At 39.4% G+C, this 19,840-nt stretch overlaps 1 protein-coding gene across 5 annotated transcripts in view; it reads right to left on the reverse strand.

Annotated features, from left to right (window-relative positions):
• VPS13B (vacuolar protein sorting 13 homolog B) overlaps positions 1 to 19,840 on the reverse strand; it is a 353,019-nt gene that overhangs the window by 110,023 nt on the left and 223,156 nt on the right. For all 5 annotated transcript variants that reach the window (XM_081919663.1, XM_081919665.1, XM_081919662.1 and 2 more), the window contains exons 32-33: positions 15,989 to 16,115; positions 14,193 to 14,336 (exon numbers count right to left, since the gene is read on the reverse strand). In XM_081919663.1, coding sequence (XP_081775789.1) covers positions 14,193 to 14,336; positions 15,989 to 16,115 — 271 coding nt within the window. The remainder of the gene's footprint in view (positions 1 to 14,192; positions 14,337 to 15,988; positions 16,116 to 19,840) is intronic.

A 19,840-nucleotide genomic window follows, 5' to 3' on the forward strand; every position in this document is an offset into this window, starting at 1 on the left:
TAGTATATAGATTAAAAATCAATAAAAAATCAATAAAAATTGGCAACTTTAAAATAATGACTGAAACAGACCTGATTTCTTTACAATCACAAATAGGTTTGGTATAAAATTATTCGGCTATTCTTTCCTGCTTTAACCGAAGAACTTTCTTAAACACATAGCCTGGAAGAAAATCCAGTTCTCTTGCATATCATTTCTTGCTTTATGAACACACACACAATTGTAATATGCTTATTTGTGGCAGGGAAGTCTCAGACTAGGATTCCTTAGAGGCAACGTCTTCCAACAACTGCAATTTTAAGGAAGAGATGGATCCATGCCTTTGCCCATCCCCTGTGGGTTTGTTGGCACTGGAGACCACCTCCACAACACTGAACCCATAGTTGCAAACTTCACAATCTTGAATGAGCAAAAAGCTGAGGAAGGCAGCATCCGTACTTTAACTAGTCACGATGCAACACTCTGGAGATGGGGGCCTCTAATCCATGACTACATACTCCTGTTACACAACTTAACTATTTGCTCTAGTATTTTACTAAGACAACTTATCTTCTTTTCCTCAGCTGCAGGAGTGCTATCCATGGTCTTAGACCCACACCCTGGTCTCCTAGCCAGGTGCTGATTTTTGCCTTGCTCATCTGCTCTGCCAAGGGAATCAGGAACTACTGCCTTCCCCTTGCTTGAGCCATCATCTCTCCTTGATGGTCAAAAAGATTGTTCCAAAAGTGAACAACTTAAAATAATGAGTGCATTAAAAAAGGTAAAGGTACCCCTGCCCGTACGGGCCAGTCGTGTCCGACTCTAGGGTTGTGCGCCCATCTCACTTAAGAGGCCAGGGGCCAGTGCTGTCCTGAGACACTTCCGGATCACGTGGCCAGCATGACAAAGCTGCTCTGGCGAGCCAGCACCAGCGCAGCACACGGAAACGCCGTTTACCTTCCCGCTATAAGGCGGTACCTATTTATCTACTTGCACTTAGGGGTGCTTTCGAACTGCTAGGTGGGCAGGAGCTGGGACCGAAAGACAGGAGCTCACCCCGCTGCAGGGATTCAAACCACCGACCATGCGATCGGCAAGCCCTAGGCACTGAGGTTTTACCCACAGCACCACCCGCGTCCCTGACATGAGTGCATTACCAGTAGTTTAATATATCATTTAACCAATTGGAAACATTGATTTAACACAAAACTTGTTTTAATGTTTGAAATGCTTGATTAAATTGTGTGAAAATATATATGTAGTGGTGGCAAAAATATATTTCAGGGATTTACTGGCTCCGGTACTATATTTTAACAACAGAGAAAACTCCTCAGGTCACATAGCCAAGACAGAATATACTTCTGAAGTGGGTGCGTTGAATGAAGAATGTTATACATCTGCATGAAGCAATTCCATTTTATTTTAGTTATGATTATGTAACAGGACTATTTAAGTCCTCTTTCCAACTTGCATCATAGTCATTTTCAAACTCTCATCTAAACATCTTTAGCCAATCATGAGCTCATTTTTCACATCACATAAAATATGGAACAAATTGCAAGCGTGAAACCACAGAGTAAACGTGCCAATCATATCTTCTTCTTCATTATGACGTCTGACCCAATTTTGTGCTCCAGCTAAAAGTTAAATGTTTTTTGTGGGCAAGAATATCATGACTAGAGCATGAACATAAATTCTGATTCCTTTTATCAGAATTTTAGAAAGGGGATTCATTTTTCCCCCCTATTCCTATGGAAATGGAAATCCTTTCGAGTCCACATCAGCTCAAAATATGAAAAAACAAACAAACCACCCATAAATAATTACAGTGTGGGGATTATGGAGCCAGTGTTGTGGAGTCATTAAGTGTGTTGGAATAGGACCTATGAGACCCAGGTTTAAATTCTTATTCAGCCATTAAGAGCAACTCTCAGTCGAACCTAACTCACAGTGGTGGTGGTGTTCCTGCCATTGAGCAGTCGAGACAGATTAGGAATTCTGGTGGTTTACTGCCTGCCTCGCTGCCCAGCATTCTCCCTGCCTGAACTGACAGAACTGGTCTCGTAGGCAGTGCCAAGGATTCCCAGACTGCTGGTTTTGGAAGACTTCAGCATCCTACTGAGGTGACTGGTTCCGGGGTGGCTCAAGACTCCATGGCTGCCATGACAACCATGGGGCTGTCCCAACATGTCACTGGCCCAATGCATGTGGCAGGCCACACACTGGACTTTGTTTTCTCAACAGGGCAGGAAGAGGGTGATAAGAAAGTAGGAGATACTAGCATCAGTCCTTTGTCATGGTTAGATCATTTTCTGTTGGGATTGAGGCTTTCAGAAACTTTTCCCCTCTGCAGAGGCAGGGGACCAATTAGGATGATCTGCCCTCAGGGGTTGATGGGTTTCCTGACAGCTCTGGGGAATTTTTTTAGCTGCCATGACTGGCACTCCTGTTGAAGCCCTGGCTAAACTCTTGAACATCCAAATGGCTTGGGCTGCTAACACGATTGCCCAGAGCTTAGGGCGAGAGAAGAAGCTGGGAGACAGCTTGAACGTAAGTGGAGGAAAACTGTGGTCACCTCATTTTATCCTCCTACTAACCCTATGAGATAGAATAGGTTGAGAAAGGGAGGGGTGACTGGCATGAAGAAATTCACGATAAGAAAGTGAGTTTCATAGCTAAGTGGGGATTTGTGCCAAGAGCTCCAAAGTCCTAATCCAGCACTCTCAACATACTGTGATTTAATATGAAAGCCAGTTTGGTGTAACACTTTTAAACAAATTTCTTAAGGTGACAGCATTCTATTTAGATAAGGAGAAGCTTTTAAAAACATATTTGGAATAAATAGCTAAGATGTAGGATTTGTGTGCTTTGCAATATAAAACAGGAGAATAGTTAGCTGTTCAAGGTCTAAATAATTATTTAAAATTTAAACAGTTAAAACAAAACACAATCCATTTCACTACCAAGCTAAGTTTGTGAAGTTTTAGTAAAATTTTTAAGCTATATATGAGACATTAGAAAAGGTCTGACACATTTTATCCAATATTTTGATAGGCCTTGAAAGGGTCTAGCTAGAACATTCATCTCTTTTAGACCACTAAATTAAGGTAAGACAAAGAAAAAAAGAAATGTAATCCCAATAACATAGAGGTCTGTTTCAGATAACCAAATAACATAGACCTTAAAATCTGGACTGAACCCAATCTTGCACTTAACACTCAGGTTAAACTGCTTGATCCATAAGGGTTAGTTCTCAAATACATTGAAAAATAAATAAAAATAATTCAGATTAACTTTTTTTAAAAAAAACGAGGGCAGAAATCTATTTTGGTTCAAGTACATGATTTATCTTTTATGTTTTTCATTGCAGAAGTTTTTCATGATTTTTCTTAGGGAAAATCAACTTCTTGGGGGCAATTATCATCTTGGTAATGGGCCAGCATGCTGAATTTTACTAGGGGGAAAAAGTAAATGTTAAGTCTTGATCAACACAGGATTACATAATCCATTGCAACAAATGTTTATCCTTTGGAATAACATATGAAGTTAAGGTCATGTGAGTGGGGCACTTATATTCTGGAAACTGTATGCTAAGGATAGAATCACATCTGATTTTTACAAGAAATAAAAGAAAAATAAAGAGACCATGTTAAATTCCCATTACCTTCTCTGCCAGCGAAAAATGCTTAGGATGCAGTATGCTAGATATTTAAGATGGCAGGGGAGATGATTAACGACTTGGGCCCCAGAAACCTCAAAAACGGCTTCTACTCCTTTGTACTAGAACAATGGTTCTAGTAACTGCAAGTGCCACCTTGACTGTACTACCTGCTACCAAAAGTATGCAAAACTCTGTGAGAGGACTCTGAGGAAGTCTAGCATCACATCTCTAGAGTTCTCAGAAATTTGTTTAAATCAGGGGGAACTAATGTGGGGCACTTCAGATGTCACTGGACTACAACTCCTATCACCATTGACTGTTGGCTATATTTGCTGGGGCTGGTGGAAGTTGCAGTCCAATAACATCTAGGGGGTGCCATGTTGGCTACCTGTGAATTCAGTCACAGCAGACTGCCAAGAAGCATCACTCTGACCTTGCTTGCTCAGGCTGCTATTTAAAGTGAGAAAAACCCAGAACAGCGTGCATGCTGCTCCGATCCACAATCATTTTTAGAGGATGATTAAATCCCAGTTCCTTTCCCCATGAATGTGTGTGTTCTTCTATCTGTAAACAATACATGAATTACATACTAATTCTTGCACAAGTACTAAAGAAAAAATTCACATGGCATGTGAATGCACCACTAGTGTCAAGGAGAGCACTGGCTTACAAATAACTTTCCATTTCTTTATTAAGGGAGGCAGTGTTTCCAATGAAACTTTCCTAAAACCTAATTAGATAAGCATTTGTTAATGCAAAAAGAAGAAAACGTAGCATACTTTGAAACCATAAACCAGTAATTGTTACTCCAATTCTTGGGGTTTTAAAAAAATCTATATGCTACACTGGATAAACGGGGATTAACATAGGAAAAGCTGCCATTTGTGCTGTCTGGTCCCATGACGTTATAATTTGTTTCATACTAACGCACACATTAATCCACATTACAACAAACTCTGACACCTTAGTTACTAAGAAACGGTTTCTTTCCACACAGTTGCCACATGGAGGCTGCCAGAACCTGCCTCTGTATGGTAGCTTGGATCGCAGGGTGGGCAGATATCTGTGTGAGCTGATTCTCATGATATGGACCTCTTAGGGTGGTTGCCTGAAACTGTCTCCATGTGGTGGTGATGCTTCATGTGTATATGCCAACTCATTGTGTGGTATGTACCTTGCCATGTGGTTTCTCTGCACGCAGCCCCAAACATTCCTGCTTCAAACAGACTCTGCATGGCAAGCCATTTTATAGATCATGGTGTGCTACGTGGGAACAGTTGCCAAGTAGTTTCACTGTTTCAAACAGTGTCTAGGTGGTGGCCATATTGTACTCAGTGGCCCTCAGCACTCGCTAACCACATGGCTTCTGTCCACACAATTTCCAAGCTGTTTCTGACAGTGTAGAAATAAGACACATGGGTGGGAGCCAGTAAACATAAACAATTTGCTGTACGGAGCAGCCACTCAGCTGAGATAGCTTCATGTGGCCTCCACATGGTGGCTGTATTGTGAGAAGGGAACGTTGCTAGGGCACCTGAAGTATGAAGTTTCAGAAAAAGCAGCAGTACATTTGCATTACATTGATTAACTTTACCATACATGTTTTAACTTTTGGATACAAAATACAGTTAGCATCTCACAGATTAATAGAAGCGTTTAAAACTGTATGAAAAATGTAGGGATTTTCATAAATAATCTCTCTCTGTATATATATATATGTGTGTGTGTGTGTGTGTATGTATGTACAGATTTTTCATCAGGGATGGTAACAAATCAATGGCATCTGCACAGCATGTGTATCAGCCACTTTACATTTAAGCTGTCTGGCTTCTTGTATACGGCTTTCTGGAATCTGTTTTATCAATATTTATGGTTTTTTTCACATGAAATACAAATGGCAAAGTAGCCTTAAATTTACTTGAAACAAAAAGGCAGCACTTTATAATTAACGACAAGAATATTTGGATTGTAACTTCAAATTCAAATTCGTAAAAAAATAAATAAATGGACAAGTCATTTGTCCATATCAGGTTTAAGTGGACTGTAGTCTTTTAATGCTGCAGTGTAGAGTGCATTTTAGCAAAAGTGCACCCCAAGTTTATACCATGAGATTTAAAATAAATTGAATTATCTGTCCATTTGATACACACACACAGTCTAGCCAGTCCACACACACTTCCCTCCATGAGCATGCACCAAATAACCCTCTACTGGAAATACCCCCTCCCACAACCCCCTGAATTCATGTAAGGACTCTGTGTGTGTGCAAACTATAATTCTCCTTGAATTGGCTATATCACAGACAAGTTTAACAAATGCCTTTTCCTTCTTCCCCCTGCTAAGTGGAGGGGTCATAGCTTGGTGGCAACTACATGTTTTGCAGGCATATGGCCCCAGGTTAATCCACAACCTTTCCGTTTAAAAGATCTGAGAATGACGCTTGCCTGAGACCTTGGAGAGCCACTGCCAATCAGATCAGAACAGTGGGGTAGATAGAACAATAGTCTGACTCAGAAAAAGGTAGCTTTATACTTAACACTCCTTAAACTCCCCTTCTACTACTGTCTTGGAGAATACCAAGGTTTCTTTTAATGGGGTGTTCTACAACAGAGGATTGAGCAGAATCCTCTTGAGCAGAAGATTAGGGGGGGGCGCGATAATGCACATGTGATGTCGGGAGGAGCCAGAGGGAGGAACCAAGCGCAGCAGCAGCAGTACACCTTCAATGACCAGTGGCTCCTTCTCTTTCATGCGCAGCCTCTTCTTCTTGACACCACCAGCCAGGGACTGCTTCCCCTGTCTTTCCCTTACGCAACAGGTGGAGAAGGTTCCACAACTGGCCTCCTCTTTCTGCCATCACCAGCTAGGAGCCGTTTTCCTCCTCCTCTTTCTGCCATCACCAGCTAGGAGCTGTTTTCCTGCTCCTTCCACTCAGCAGCAGCATCAGCAGCAGGAGCCAGTCACTGAAGCTGTGCCATGCTCAGCCTCCTCCACCCCTAATCATTCTGAACATTGGAGGCCTTGCCTCCCCAAATATTGGTGCATTTTTATATTGATCTTGTATTTTGATATTCTTGCTTTATTATAATTATGGGATGGGATTCATTTCAGTGGGTCTAATCTGAGGACAACTTCAATTGGATATTGCCCATAACTTTTTTGTAATCTGCCCTGATGAAGGGTAGAGTATACATTCCTTAAAGTGACAAATAAATGAAATGAAATGGAGCCCTGGGTCAATCCTTCCTGATAGGGGACATCCCTACTTTTTTGGGGTGGGGAAATAACGGCAAGAAAATTAATGGTTATCTGCACTTTCAGAAACAAATATTTATATACTTATCCAGCAACAGAATTTGACACTGGACTTGTGTCTGTCCAATGTACCCATACAAAATCTTATTTTCAACATGTCTACCTTTTATTTATGTCTGACCTTTAAGAACTTACCATTTAAAAACATTTTAACCCTCTACTTAGTTGCTGCCATTCTTTTAAACTCTTTTAAATATCGACTGTTGTTTTCTGTTCATTTGTTTATTGTAGACTATACTATTGTTGTTGCTGTCAGCCATCTTGGTTGTGTTTAATGGAAAAGGGGACAGAAGTGCTTGTAAATACAGTAATAAGAAAGCAAATGGAGTAGTAATTACAGGAGAAAACGTGATTCAAAAGAATGTCCCTTTTAAAATATAAAAGTTAGAAGTTATTCAGACCTACCCCTACTTCTAATTGAAACAGGAGCCCTTGGGTGCAAATACGTATCTAAATTAATTCCATCATTTTTATTTTCTCTGAAGCGTTTGGCACAAAATTAGATCCTTTTGCACAGCGAACAACCTAACCTGCTACTTCATTTGTTATGAATATAAACTGCCTGCTTGGGGTTTCCATCAGACACAGAAACATTGCTTTTTTGCTTCCAGCCTGATAAAGAATTTTGATGAACATGAAAGAAAACTTGCTCACTTGTTTACAGATTTATACACAGAAGACCCCAAAGAAAGGATCAGGCAACATTCAATGTTATGTGAGTGGACTTCCATTCACGCAGTGGGGCTTTGTCATCCCCCCTGTGTGTTCACCAAATCTTCTTCAGATTGGAGCCTTTGGAGCAAAATATGTTCCAAAGGGTCTCACAACCCTTTGGAACATATTTTGGGAGTGCGCAAGGCACTGAAGTATGGAGGAGAGGCTGTCTAGTCACTCAAGAAGAAGCCTCTTCCATTGGTAGGTGACCACTGTTGGAGGTCATCAAGTATCTTTAGTGAACTACAGCTTCATTCTTCTTTCAAAATTAAGATTATTTTTTTTCTAAACTAGCAAATGTGTCTGATTCCTTCAACAGTGCATTGTCTACAAATATTTCTTCTGTGAAGTAACATGCCAGATGATTTAGGTTGCTTCTCCATTACCTTAAGTAATGTAAGGTTAACTTTTGCAAAACAAGTTTTAACATAAAAGAGCTGTGAGATCTTTGTTATGTTAACCGAAACTAAAGAATCCCACAGAAGCTTCTATATTTGTCTTAAGTGCTTTAATCTCAACGACAGATAAATAAGTAAAATGAAAAGTCTAAAAAGAATGGCAATGTTAAGGAAGCAAGTTCTACCAGAATAAGGCAACTGTGTATGAATTAGGATCTGAGAACTGTAGCATGAGGTATCAACAAATTCAGAATGTGGCATTAGCATAAAATAATGCCTTGTCCTTTAGCACCTACCTAGATCAAAGAGCAACCATTTTTGGCCTTAATTATGTGGTTCCTCTTTAGCCTCTACACAATATGTTTTTTGTTTTGTTAAAATATAAACATTTAATTTACTCTGTAACACTGGTTTCAGAAGTATACATATGTTATTCCTTACATATGGTTCTTTTGGAAGTGGGTTTAATTTGATGATTACTTGATATTTGTGAACGAAGTAATTACTGCTTCCAAATCCATCTAGTCCACGCAGTCTTGATACACTCAGCTTTTGCTGCCCACATTCTAAAACCACCTTGTTATTCAATTATTGTAATGTAGCAGTAGCATTTTGCTTTTGTACTTTAGGAGGGTTCCTTTTATATCATATAGCCTCCAAGTCAATATTTAAAATTCAGACGAAAACAAAATTACATAGAAGAAGCATGGCTGCTGAAGGGGTGGGGGTGGGGTGGTAAGAATGGTATGGCTGCTCTGGGCCTGAACTGCACAAACTCCTGCCACTTCCTGTGAATCCACCCGTCTCTCGTGGAGCATGCTGGGCTGACAGTCCCCTGTTTCCAGCTACATTGCACCATGCTAGCTTCTGCCGATCCTCAAAGGGCTATACATGTATAGCTGCATCAGAGAAGGACTAGAGGAAGCCAACAAAGCATGTCAGTCCCTGACGCTTCCCTTCAGAGCAAAAGAACCTTCTTGCTGCCTCCTTTGTCCCCTTCGGTGTGTGTAGGTGATAGGAGACAAAAGATGTTGAGGCTTTACCTTAGGATTAACCTCCACAAACATCTGTCTCCTCTCCATCCCCACGCTACCTGTGTTTAACTTCACCGAAACGGTGAATTTAACTTGTGTTATATCATCCCAGGAATCATGGCCAGCACTGGCTGGGAGGCTACCCCTAGAGAACTTTGCACCACTGCAAGTGAGTTTGGGCCTTAAGTAAAGTTTAAAAACAGGGGAAATTCTCAAGATAGAGACTTTAGTCGTTTGTCTGACTCTTCATGACCCCGTGGACCAGAGTATGCCAGGCACTCCTGTCTTCCACTGCCTCCCACAGTTTGGTCAAACTCATGTTGGTAGCTTTGAGAATACTGTCCATGCATGCACACAAAGGCTCATACAAATAACAAACTTAGTTGGTCTCGAAGGTGCTACTAGAAGGATTTTTTTTCTTTCGACTACAGCAGACCAACATGGCTACCTACCTGTAACTACAGCTAGGCATTCAGTGATAATCTGAACCTATAAGCCAACCCTTCACCAAATAGTCTCAAGATGGATAATAAAAATACAATTTAAAAAACAAATAAGGATTACCTTAAAATCATAAAACAAACCCACAAAATAACAGTATATATTAATACAGAGGAAGACAAGACATTGCTTCAAAAAAAGTTCTGGGTTAAGAGGTGCAGCTGCGACAATCACAGAAAAACATACTGTGATGCAGCAAGATGCGTTTCAGAGGTGTGGTCATTCCACAACCTGAGAGTGACCACAGAGAAGTGTTAGGGGCTGGCTGGACACTGAGGAGTGGTGGCTGGATTCTGGGCAGCAGAGGATGGAGGGGTTGGAGAGTGACTTGGAAGAAGTGATCAGTGAACGGGGAGAACCTGTAACAGCCATGAAATGAGAGGCAGAGGCAGGAGAAGGTGCAGGATTGGAGAGTGAAGAACAGTTGCAGAAGGAGGGAGAGAGAGGTTAGCCTGGTGTTTCTAGTGTTTAATTCAGTTTAATTTAAAAAATTCAACACGATTCCTTGCAAAATAATTTTATGGCATTATGCATTAACACAGGCAATAGGCTGCCTGGTCTCCCTCTAAAACAATTCCATTCTGAATGTCAACATCTGATTTCTAGTAGGGATCTCTTGCGAAACACTAACATTTCCCCCTTTCCCTTGTGTTTACATCCTGCAAATATTTGCAGATTTATGGCTTTTCTTTTCCATTTGTCATTTCTTAGTCAAACTATATATATTTAGCTTCAGAAACCTTGATAATAAATCAGCCTAAAGTTGGATATTTTTTGTTGGTTTTCTTTGAACTTTTAGTTTGTAGATGCTTCAAAGGGCTGCCTGCTGGAGGAGGTGTTTTCAGCTTAGATAACAGAAGATGGCCTTCCTTTACTGGTGAAGGAAATGTGAGAGAGCTTCTAGCGGGAGCTGGAAAGCATATAGCAAGGGGAACAAATGCTTGGCTCTTTATTTCTTCTTCTGGCTGTTCATTCCTCAGAGAAGAAAAACATGGTTGTGAGAGGGAGGCAAGGGAAAACAAAAGCCCTCTGCCATAAAATAATTTATAACAACTCCCAGAGAAAGATAAAAGAAACGATCAAAATTCCTAAAGACTGGAGCTATTACACAGTCTGTATGCTGATATGAAGGTTTAAAATGCAGTCTGAAGGTTAGTTAGGCATGGAGGGTTTTTAAATGGGCACTGCCAGGAAGCTCCCAATAAACACACATCATTGTGTTTCCTCCTGGTTCTCTTGTAAGAGAATAGCTGTGTCAGGACGTTTGCAGGAATACAGTGGTAAATTGTGAAGTTCAGGACCTTTCCCACTGCCACTCCCCAGGCACACAAAGAGTCAAAAGGGTGCTGTGGTGTATAGCATGTGAAACTTTGGCTGTGGAGACCTGGGCTCACATCCTTGATAAGCCATGAAGCTTTACTGAGTGACTTTCTGAGCGAAGCCTTCCAGAAAAAGAGATCATGTGCCAGGCTAGACCTGTCCTTCAATAGCACATATTAAGAAGGCTGGCAAACACCGCTTTGGCAGATGACACCATCACTCTTGCCATGAGAAAAAAATACAGTACCCAAATTGCAATGCCCCATATCTCTCCACCCCTACCACTGTTGGGCATGCCATGTGGTCAGAAGTCAGCCCCATTAGAAGTGCTGGACAAGTGTAATTCTGCCTGTATATGGCAGAGAAGTTTGAGACTTCAAGTCTGACACTTGAGAATTAGAGAGGAAACAAAACAAAGTTCCAGTTATAAATCCATCATAACAGGGTCAGCAGCAGCCCACTGCAGCTGAAGGAGCAAAGGTCAGGATAGCTAGGAACAGCTGAAGCTAGGGGTAGCACCATTTTATTATCATTTACTCATTATTTTCACGAAAAGTCAAAATTAAATTTTATTGCGATTCACAATGATATAAAAGAATCCTCACGTGTTCTCAAAATGCACCTTATAATTATATACCATGGCATGAACACTTGTATCGCTTTATAGCTGACATTATCAGTTGGTTCTGAGTAGCTTTAAAGCCCCCATGAACTTTACTAAACAGTAAGTACACACTTGTGTAACTGTTATAGTTATAGTCACAGACTCATACACCACATGTTTAATGTTACTAAGCAACGGGCCCTAGATAGTAAAATCTGCCTTTTTTTGTTTTTTATTTTGGCAAGAGACTGAGCCCCCCCCCCCCCGGATTACAAGGCCCTGGGCTGTAGCCCACTCCGCCTTTATGTAAATCTGGAACTGATGGGAAGAAAGAGCAAGGGCAAGGGTCTGGGCGGGGGAATAAACAGAAAGGTTAAATAGTGAGTAAGGGAAGAAATAGCAAGGCTAGGAAGAGTAGATATAGAATCTAAGGGGCGTGGGATTACTTTTTCTGCGACAAGTTACAAGAAAATAAGTCCTCTTCTTTCTCTACAACAGAGAAAGCAAACAACCTTGACATGGTTCCCTAATTTAAAGCAACACAACTTGTTTGCTCTTTCTGCCACTTCCCACCCAGTCTCTGAAGTGCTGTGTTGGCTAAGCTCCTCCCTCTCAGAACAGAACCTCAGCAGACACCAACCACAGTAAAACTGGGGTGAATATTTTGAAATCCTTACAGTGGATTGGTTGTGGAAGCGGGTATGGAATGAATCACTTCATGCAAAGGCATTAAATAGCTATGTCCTGACTGACCAGTTGTTTCTATAGCAGAATACAAAATTATAAGTGTTTTACCTTAAAAGGCCTACGCTAATTAAGAAGCGCATGAACTAGAGAGAGTGTGCCATTCTCTGGACATGATAAAAGTGCTATATATTTTTAAAGTGGTTTTCTTTGTCAAAGTTTGTACGGTCTATGGACAAAGTGCGGGATTTCTGAGCAGCACCGTCACTAAATTAAAATTCTGGGCACACACTCAACTTTATGATTCTATCCATTCCACCAAGATGGGAAACATTGCCTTGTAAGTTATTTATTGCAAATATTCCCATAGTATACTTGCTCTGAAAGCTAACTTCCAAAAGAGGCCCCATGATTGCAAAGTATCCAAGAAAAAGCAAAACAGTATGTCTTGTATTCAGCATTTCAACAAAAATAGAAACATTGCTGTGACACAGACCTGCCATACCAGGGTATGTCTCTTTCTCACATACAGCCTCTCCGGTCATCGTCCTTTCCAAGCAACCAAGTCATGCAATTCTAGTAAATGTTACATCATCTGATATATCCTGTATATAGGAAGCAGACAGGGCAGTCCACTTTCCAATTAACACTTCTCCAGCTAATTCTCCTGGCCCCCAAGAAAGGTGTTGCTTATGAACAACTCAGTCCATTGACTGTGTCAAACAGCCAGTCAATCAAGGCCACCTGGATGCAAACATGAATATGGTAAAATGATGCACATATCCCTTTGTCACCACATTCGACCATCCACTGAATGATCTGCCTTTCCAAAAAGAAAATGCATGGAGATGGGAAGGTGCTACCTTACCAAGGCAGATAACAGATTCATAGCTCTGGAATCCATTCCTGGCCAGAGATAGAAGGTGGTGGTAGAAAGGATAAGAATGATGCTGCACAACTGGCCTCCACTGCTGGACAGTTGTGGCAAGTCAAGTGTCACAATTGCCCTTTTCTCTTGACACTTAACATGCTTCTAATAGACCCCACTAAAAACTTTCCTGTTTAGGCAAGCCTATCCTGATGGTTAGAAAGTTGAGGTAAAATTTTTATTTTGTATTTTGTATTCTAACTTTCATATGTTTTAAAGTAAGCTTGTTATTTTTTCTTGATTTTACTGTTTTATGCTTTCTAAACTGTTTTGCGGGGTGTTTTTTTTACAATCAAGCAGTGTATACACTTTATGAAATAAATACATGTCAAATTGATATTCAGCAAACTGAACCAACCTCACTGTGTGATTAAGATTAAGCCCACAACCCCCAATCAATCCCATGATATAGGGCAGGGACTAGTTTCTCTTGAAATTCCGGTGGATACTGTAGCTTTTTGGTATTTATTATGTTATTACTGTAGCTAAAGCCAGCGTAGACCAGACCTAGATGGGAAACCACTTGGAACACTAGGTAAACTACTCTTAAGTATCTTAAAAGAAAAGGAAAATAAATAATACAATAAATGAAATACCTAAGAAATGTGTTTAGGGACTTATGCTGGCTGTTTGGCCATAATAATAAACATTTGTTCATGTGTTCAGGGACTGGGGTTAAAACTAAGGACTTCAAGGACTAGACATGAAAGCCTGCCTATCTGAACACTAGAGGTACGGATCACCCAGCAGGCCCATCAGAAGGATTGTGTCAATGTGATTTTGGCAGTTTTACTGTTGCCAATAATTGGAAGAAGAGAAAAGGAATACCTCCCCCCTCAAATGATCTGGACAGCATAAGGAGACCAAGGAAATATGTACCACAATGATGTCACAGGGCAGATAGCATGAAGGAGAGACCCCAACACTGAGGTGACATTTTCAGTAGCAGCGAAATGGTAACACACATTTCTAGCCAAAAACATGCTGAAGAGCACATGGGGGGAGGGGAAATAGCAGTATATGAACCATAGTAACTCTGAAAGAACGAAGTTACCTCTGCAGCTTTATTGGATGGTTCCAGTCCAACCATATTAGTCTGTATTAACTGCTGTAAGAGTTGTACTTGAGCCACACTGAGGAAGAAGTCCAGGCTTGTTGTCATATTCACTTCCAAAGAATGGCCACATACTAAAATTTCCTGTGAAAAACAAGTTTGTAAAACAAAGTCAATGGATACCAGCTGTTTCAAGGCAATTATGTAATTTTCTTTTCTAACCAAACACAATGTAGACTATTTATACTCTCCAAATTGGGACTATTAACATTTTCTTATCTCTTCAGGCAGAAAAGCACTGTGCACCATCTGTAAAAGGAAATCAGGTGGAGGAGTGGTGGACTAGCATACCACTAGGCTTCCAACAGGATATTTGATGATTAAGATACATTTTGTTTGTTTCATGTGTGAGGTCCTGTTTCTTTGTTGCATCAAATTCTGGGCTGTCAGAGACTCTATTCATGTTCTTGGCAGAGGACTACACTTCCTCTTTCCTTGCTCTCAATGACAGATATACATTGTGGAATACAAACTCATCTTGGTTTATAATGAAATTGTACATTGCAACCCACAAATAACCGACTTAATTGATTTGTAGCTGCCTGTAAACTACTGTTGACATCTTGGCAGAATTATAGTTAGATGACCATTATTTTATGGCTGTTGTTAAACACATAGGAAAAGCTTTTGACCATTTCTGGCAAATTACTTCCGAGACGGAAAGAAGAAAATGAGCAGGTTTGCTTACTAAGCAGATGCTCATAACCCTTATCATGACATGTGCATAAGTATTTATTAGTAATCTGTAGTAAGCCTCTCCCTTCCTCACTGAATTTCATCAAGGGAATTGATTAAAAAATAAAATAACCAAAACATTTACATTCTTTAACAAGAGCTACAGTAAAATTCATCTGCTACTTTTCATGGAATGCCTTCTCTACAGCACAGCAATTCCCTAGGTCATTTAACATTTTCCTTTAGATTTCATTTCCAGCACATTTGCAGTAGCAAGTCAGCATTGTGAGGATGGGCCACAGCTCATCAATACACGATATCCCTTGAACATAGAATGCCCCACAACCCCCATATTTAATCCCTGGCATTTACAGTGAAAGGATAGCAAGGATAGGTTCCTCTTCCAACTGGGCTGAGAGCAAAGAGGGTGCTGTGTGATATCTGTAAGGAACTGATGAAAACGGAAAGAAAGGAAGCAACTGGATGAAGCAAAAATCAAGAAAGCTGCAAGGAAATGTAGAGGTGGCATTCTGGTCTGGAGCTGTGTCTTAAATCAAAGACATGTATTTTAGGGAGAAATGCATAGAATTCAAATGCAAGTGTGTGTGTGTGTGTGTGTGTGTGTGTGTGTGTGTGTGTGTGTTGGAAAGGATGAACCAGGCATATGACTAGACACATGTGAAACTGACATGGAGCAGAAATAAACTAATTAGTCCATCCCTGCTGCCAGCCTAATCCACCTCACAGGGTTTCTCTGTTGATTAAACAGTGTGCATGTGTGTTATAAATGTAATTCAGAAACACAGAAACGCAGGCTAACATGCATACAATTGCCATCTATTGCTCTTCTTAGCATACATGCAATAATCACTATTTCTGACCTACACACAAGGATTTACAGAAGACAGAGCCTTTCGAAAAACATTTTGATAGCTAATGTGGGTTTTTGTTTTATAATTAAACTCAACGTAATGTAGCATTTTAACTATTGCAAATATCTGCATTCAGAAAGATACATGAATCTGAAAGCCATGTGAGTACATCTCAAGTCAAATACAAACCTCTGTATGCAAATTCTCTGGTGAGATTACTTTTGTGAAAATGATGGCAGGAGCTGCAGTTATTCGCACTGTAAAGTCTGTTAAAATTGGAGTTAAAATAGCTCTTCGTTCTTGATGCCGCTTGATGCTAAAAGAAAAAGAAAATTTATATTAAAATCCCAAACCTTAAAAAAGAACTTGCATTAGTGGAATCATATCACCCAATTTCTCTACTCAACTTAGATTACAAGATTTTCACAACAGTGAGGGTTAACAGAATGAAAACTTTTATTGGGAAATATATTCATCTGGATGAAGCTCAGTTTGTCCTTGGGCATAAAATTGCAGACCCAAGTAGGAAATTATGAAACATAACATACCATATTAACAGACTGCCTCACCAGTAGTGTGTTTATCATTAGATATATTTAAAGCATTTGACTGTGTAGAACTAAAGCACTTAATCGGAGTGATAACTTTTTTTGGATTTGGCCCTAAACTGGTAAGACTATTGGAAAATACTTATGATATTACATCTGCTACAATTAGGATAAGTAATACAAATTCACAAAAATGTTAACTTAGCCTCAGGACAAAACCAAGTTGCCCATTATCACTTGTATTATTTGCTCTAATTATAGAACCCCTGGCAATGAGATTACACCAAATTCTAGCAGGAAAGGTTGTAACTATCAGTGGAATGGAATACATTCTGGGACTCCATGCTGACGATACTGTTTTATGTATTGCTTATCGGAATCAATTAATGCGGGAAGGTTATTGAGTATACAATTGGATACCTTTTTAAATGTCTCCGGACTTAAGGTAAAATTTAAAAAATTGGAAGTAATGTTCTTTCATATTCCCCTGCAATCTTCTCCAAAATATTACAAAGCCCAATAGCTAGGAAAAAAGCTTCAGATACTTCGTCATTCAGGTTGCCCATAATTGATTAAACAAATTTTATCGGACAAATTATAGCAAAGTCTGGAATATAATAAATATGGACATGCAACGCTTGAACAAAATGAAACGTTCTATTATGGACTGAGCGCCTGCAATTAAAACAAATTCATATTTAAATCCGACAGACCACACATTTAAAAATCTTTGCTTGTACCATGACTCAACTATTGGAAGACCGGGTCTCCCAAATCTAAACAGCTATTACAATGCATGCCAACTTAGCAACATGACAGACCTAATGTCTGGCAATAAGAGAAATATATGGAGCACATTAGAGAACTTGGTAATAGATGGTGTCCCTATAAAAGTAGTAACTTTCAAAAAGCAAATTATGCTCTTTACGGTGGCTTACAAATCCATTCACATTTACAAACTTTCAAAATTTGGACAAAATGGTCCAACAGCCTCTCACCCATTATTCCATTACAGTTCCACTGGGTTTTCAAAAATAAATATAGAGCCTTTAATATAGATGTGTGGAAAGAAAAACAACTGTATTATTTGAAAGATGTTTACAAAGATGGACTACTGCTTACTGTTAATGAGATGGAAAATCAATTGGAATATAATGGCTATTAGGCTACCATTTAAGGTCTTTTTAAGCAAATTCCCAGGTTAAAAATGAAGTCATGAGGCAATTAATGGTTTATGAAAAAAATAATAGTGGAAGTAGAGTTGACATTTTCAGCCCTCTAGTATCGTCACATTGGTTGATATTCAAAGAAAGGAAAGATTGTTCACTATTTTACTACACATCAGTACCAATTTCCTAGTCATTAAAATGGTCTTTAAGTTTCTTTTTTAATGGTTTGATCTAGGAAGATGGCTAAAGCAGGTATTAGAATTAATGCAACTATAAAGAGAAACTGAGGACAACATTGTCTTCAAAAATGAGGTGTCCATTTCAGTGATCCCAAGGAAATAATATGAAATAAACCTGCACTTTTTTATTAAGTCTTCCACACTGTACTATCCTTAAGTGTTCTGCTAACTTGAGACAGCTGGGTACCATATGAGCATCCTCAACAAGGAACGGTGTAATTATGGTACTATGACCACACTATGTTCACTCCAGGATCCACTTAGGCATCTGTTACGTATTTATACCTTTTTCAAAGACAAAACTTTCCGAAATATTAAAATAGCTGACCATCTTAGTATACCTTAAAGAACATCTGTTTAGCGTAATAGAGAAAACAAGAAAGCTGTTGTATGTCCACACAAAATAATTATAAGGAGAAATAATGGAGAAATACCAGCAGTCACAAGTTTGGTTACATAAGTATATTAGTTGGGCCTTTCCATTCATGCACCCTATAACAGTGCAGATTACTACTGTGCTGCAGAAGATATGGGTCACTTAGCCATACAGCCATTTTAAAAAAGGAATGGAAACTAGATCTCTCCTAATATCATTGATGCAACAATCATTTTAGTTATTGGGAAGCGCTAATGCGGGTTAAAAAAAATTATCAGAAAATGTGTCTGACAAACATTTTTACAGTAAGAGAAAAGAAATGCATGTTTCCTGTTGATTAGCTTATCATAGTACATTCAAGCCTCTATGCTGAATCCCATGAAGACCTGCACAATTAAACATCCACATGGATTTTGCAGGAAATATCAGGGCACAGGAGCTGATGCTATCCTTTTATCATAGCTGTCCTGTGAAATCCACTTGGATTTTCCATTCCAGCCATATGTTTTCCACATGTTGCACATTCCCATGGCGGGGGGGGGGGGAGGAGCATGTTTGAATAGGTTCTCTACCACTACATCCCAGAGGAATATTTAGAACGCTCCATTATAAATTTGGCACCCATTGAAATAAGACACACAGGGACATTAGTAAAGCCCATACACTGTGTTTTTAAACCTGAAACAAAGACAATGGCATTCTGTAAAGAAGGAAAGGTGATCCATGTTCCCCTCCCTTTAAGAAATGTGCACAGAGGAATACACCGTGTTCTAATTTTCTTACATTTTGACCATTATCTAGTCTTTCTGATAACAGCTAAAAGCTCAAATCTGCCTAAATCGTTTAAACTACTGTCATTGATCCAGTCCTTAAGTGCTTCAACTGAAGGCACCAAAGGAGTTTTTGATGTTTTACATCAAGAGTTTCAGTTATAAATATCAGCACATTTTACTTCATCTAATAGATAAGAGCAGTGAATCATTTGCAAAGCTTTTAAAGGCTCTTTAATTTTTCAGAACATCTGATAGGGGCCCCACCTGTGGTTTGTTTTTACAAACGTACATGCTATACAGCTATCATGATCATAGCTAAAGTTACTGTGGAATCAGCATTTCCTTTGCAAACTACACTTTTTGGGGTTTATAGAAAGACTCGTTGCAGATTGAAAGCTGAAACAAAGTCTCCAGCTCTAAAAAGTCATTAAAAATTATATCATTTTAAAACAAAATTACAGTTAACATTTATGATTTATAAGAGTCAGTGTGATATTCTAAAGTCTGTTAAATAGGGTGTTAGACATCTTGTAGTTTCCTAGTCTATGCTTCAACTGGGTTGGATCCTTCATGTCTTCTGTCATCTACTCTGTTGCCTTATCTCTGCATATTTATATTGCTGGGCTAACTCAGAATCCTGAATATGTAGGAGATTGTTCAAGACAGTGTGAACAGCTTGGATAGCCATGATAAAGAAAACAGAAACATAACTAAACAATACTAACTATAATTCAGGAATCAAAATGTAGTGCTTTAGTTTAATGCAACAACAACAACAAAAAGCATTTATCCCAAGTCTACCATGTTATATCTCCCATGCAGCAGTAACAAAATGTCACCATCGATTTGTCACACTATAGCCCTGTGTGTACCATAACTTGTACAACGAATAGATTTGGGAGCAAAGCTCCACCCTTAAACCCTAGCACAATTCAG

Source organism: Podarcis melisellensis (assembly GCF_964234715.1).
Source record: "Podarcis melisellensis genome assembly, chromosome: 7".
In the NCBI taxonomy this organism is placed as follows: domain Eukaryota; kingdom Metazoa; phylum Chordata; class Lepidosauria; order Squamata; family Lacertidae; genus Podarcis; species Podarcis melisellensis.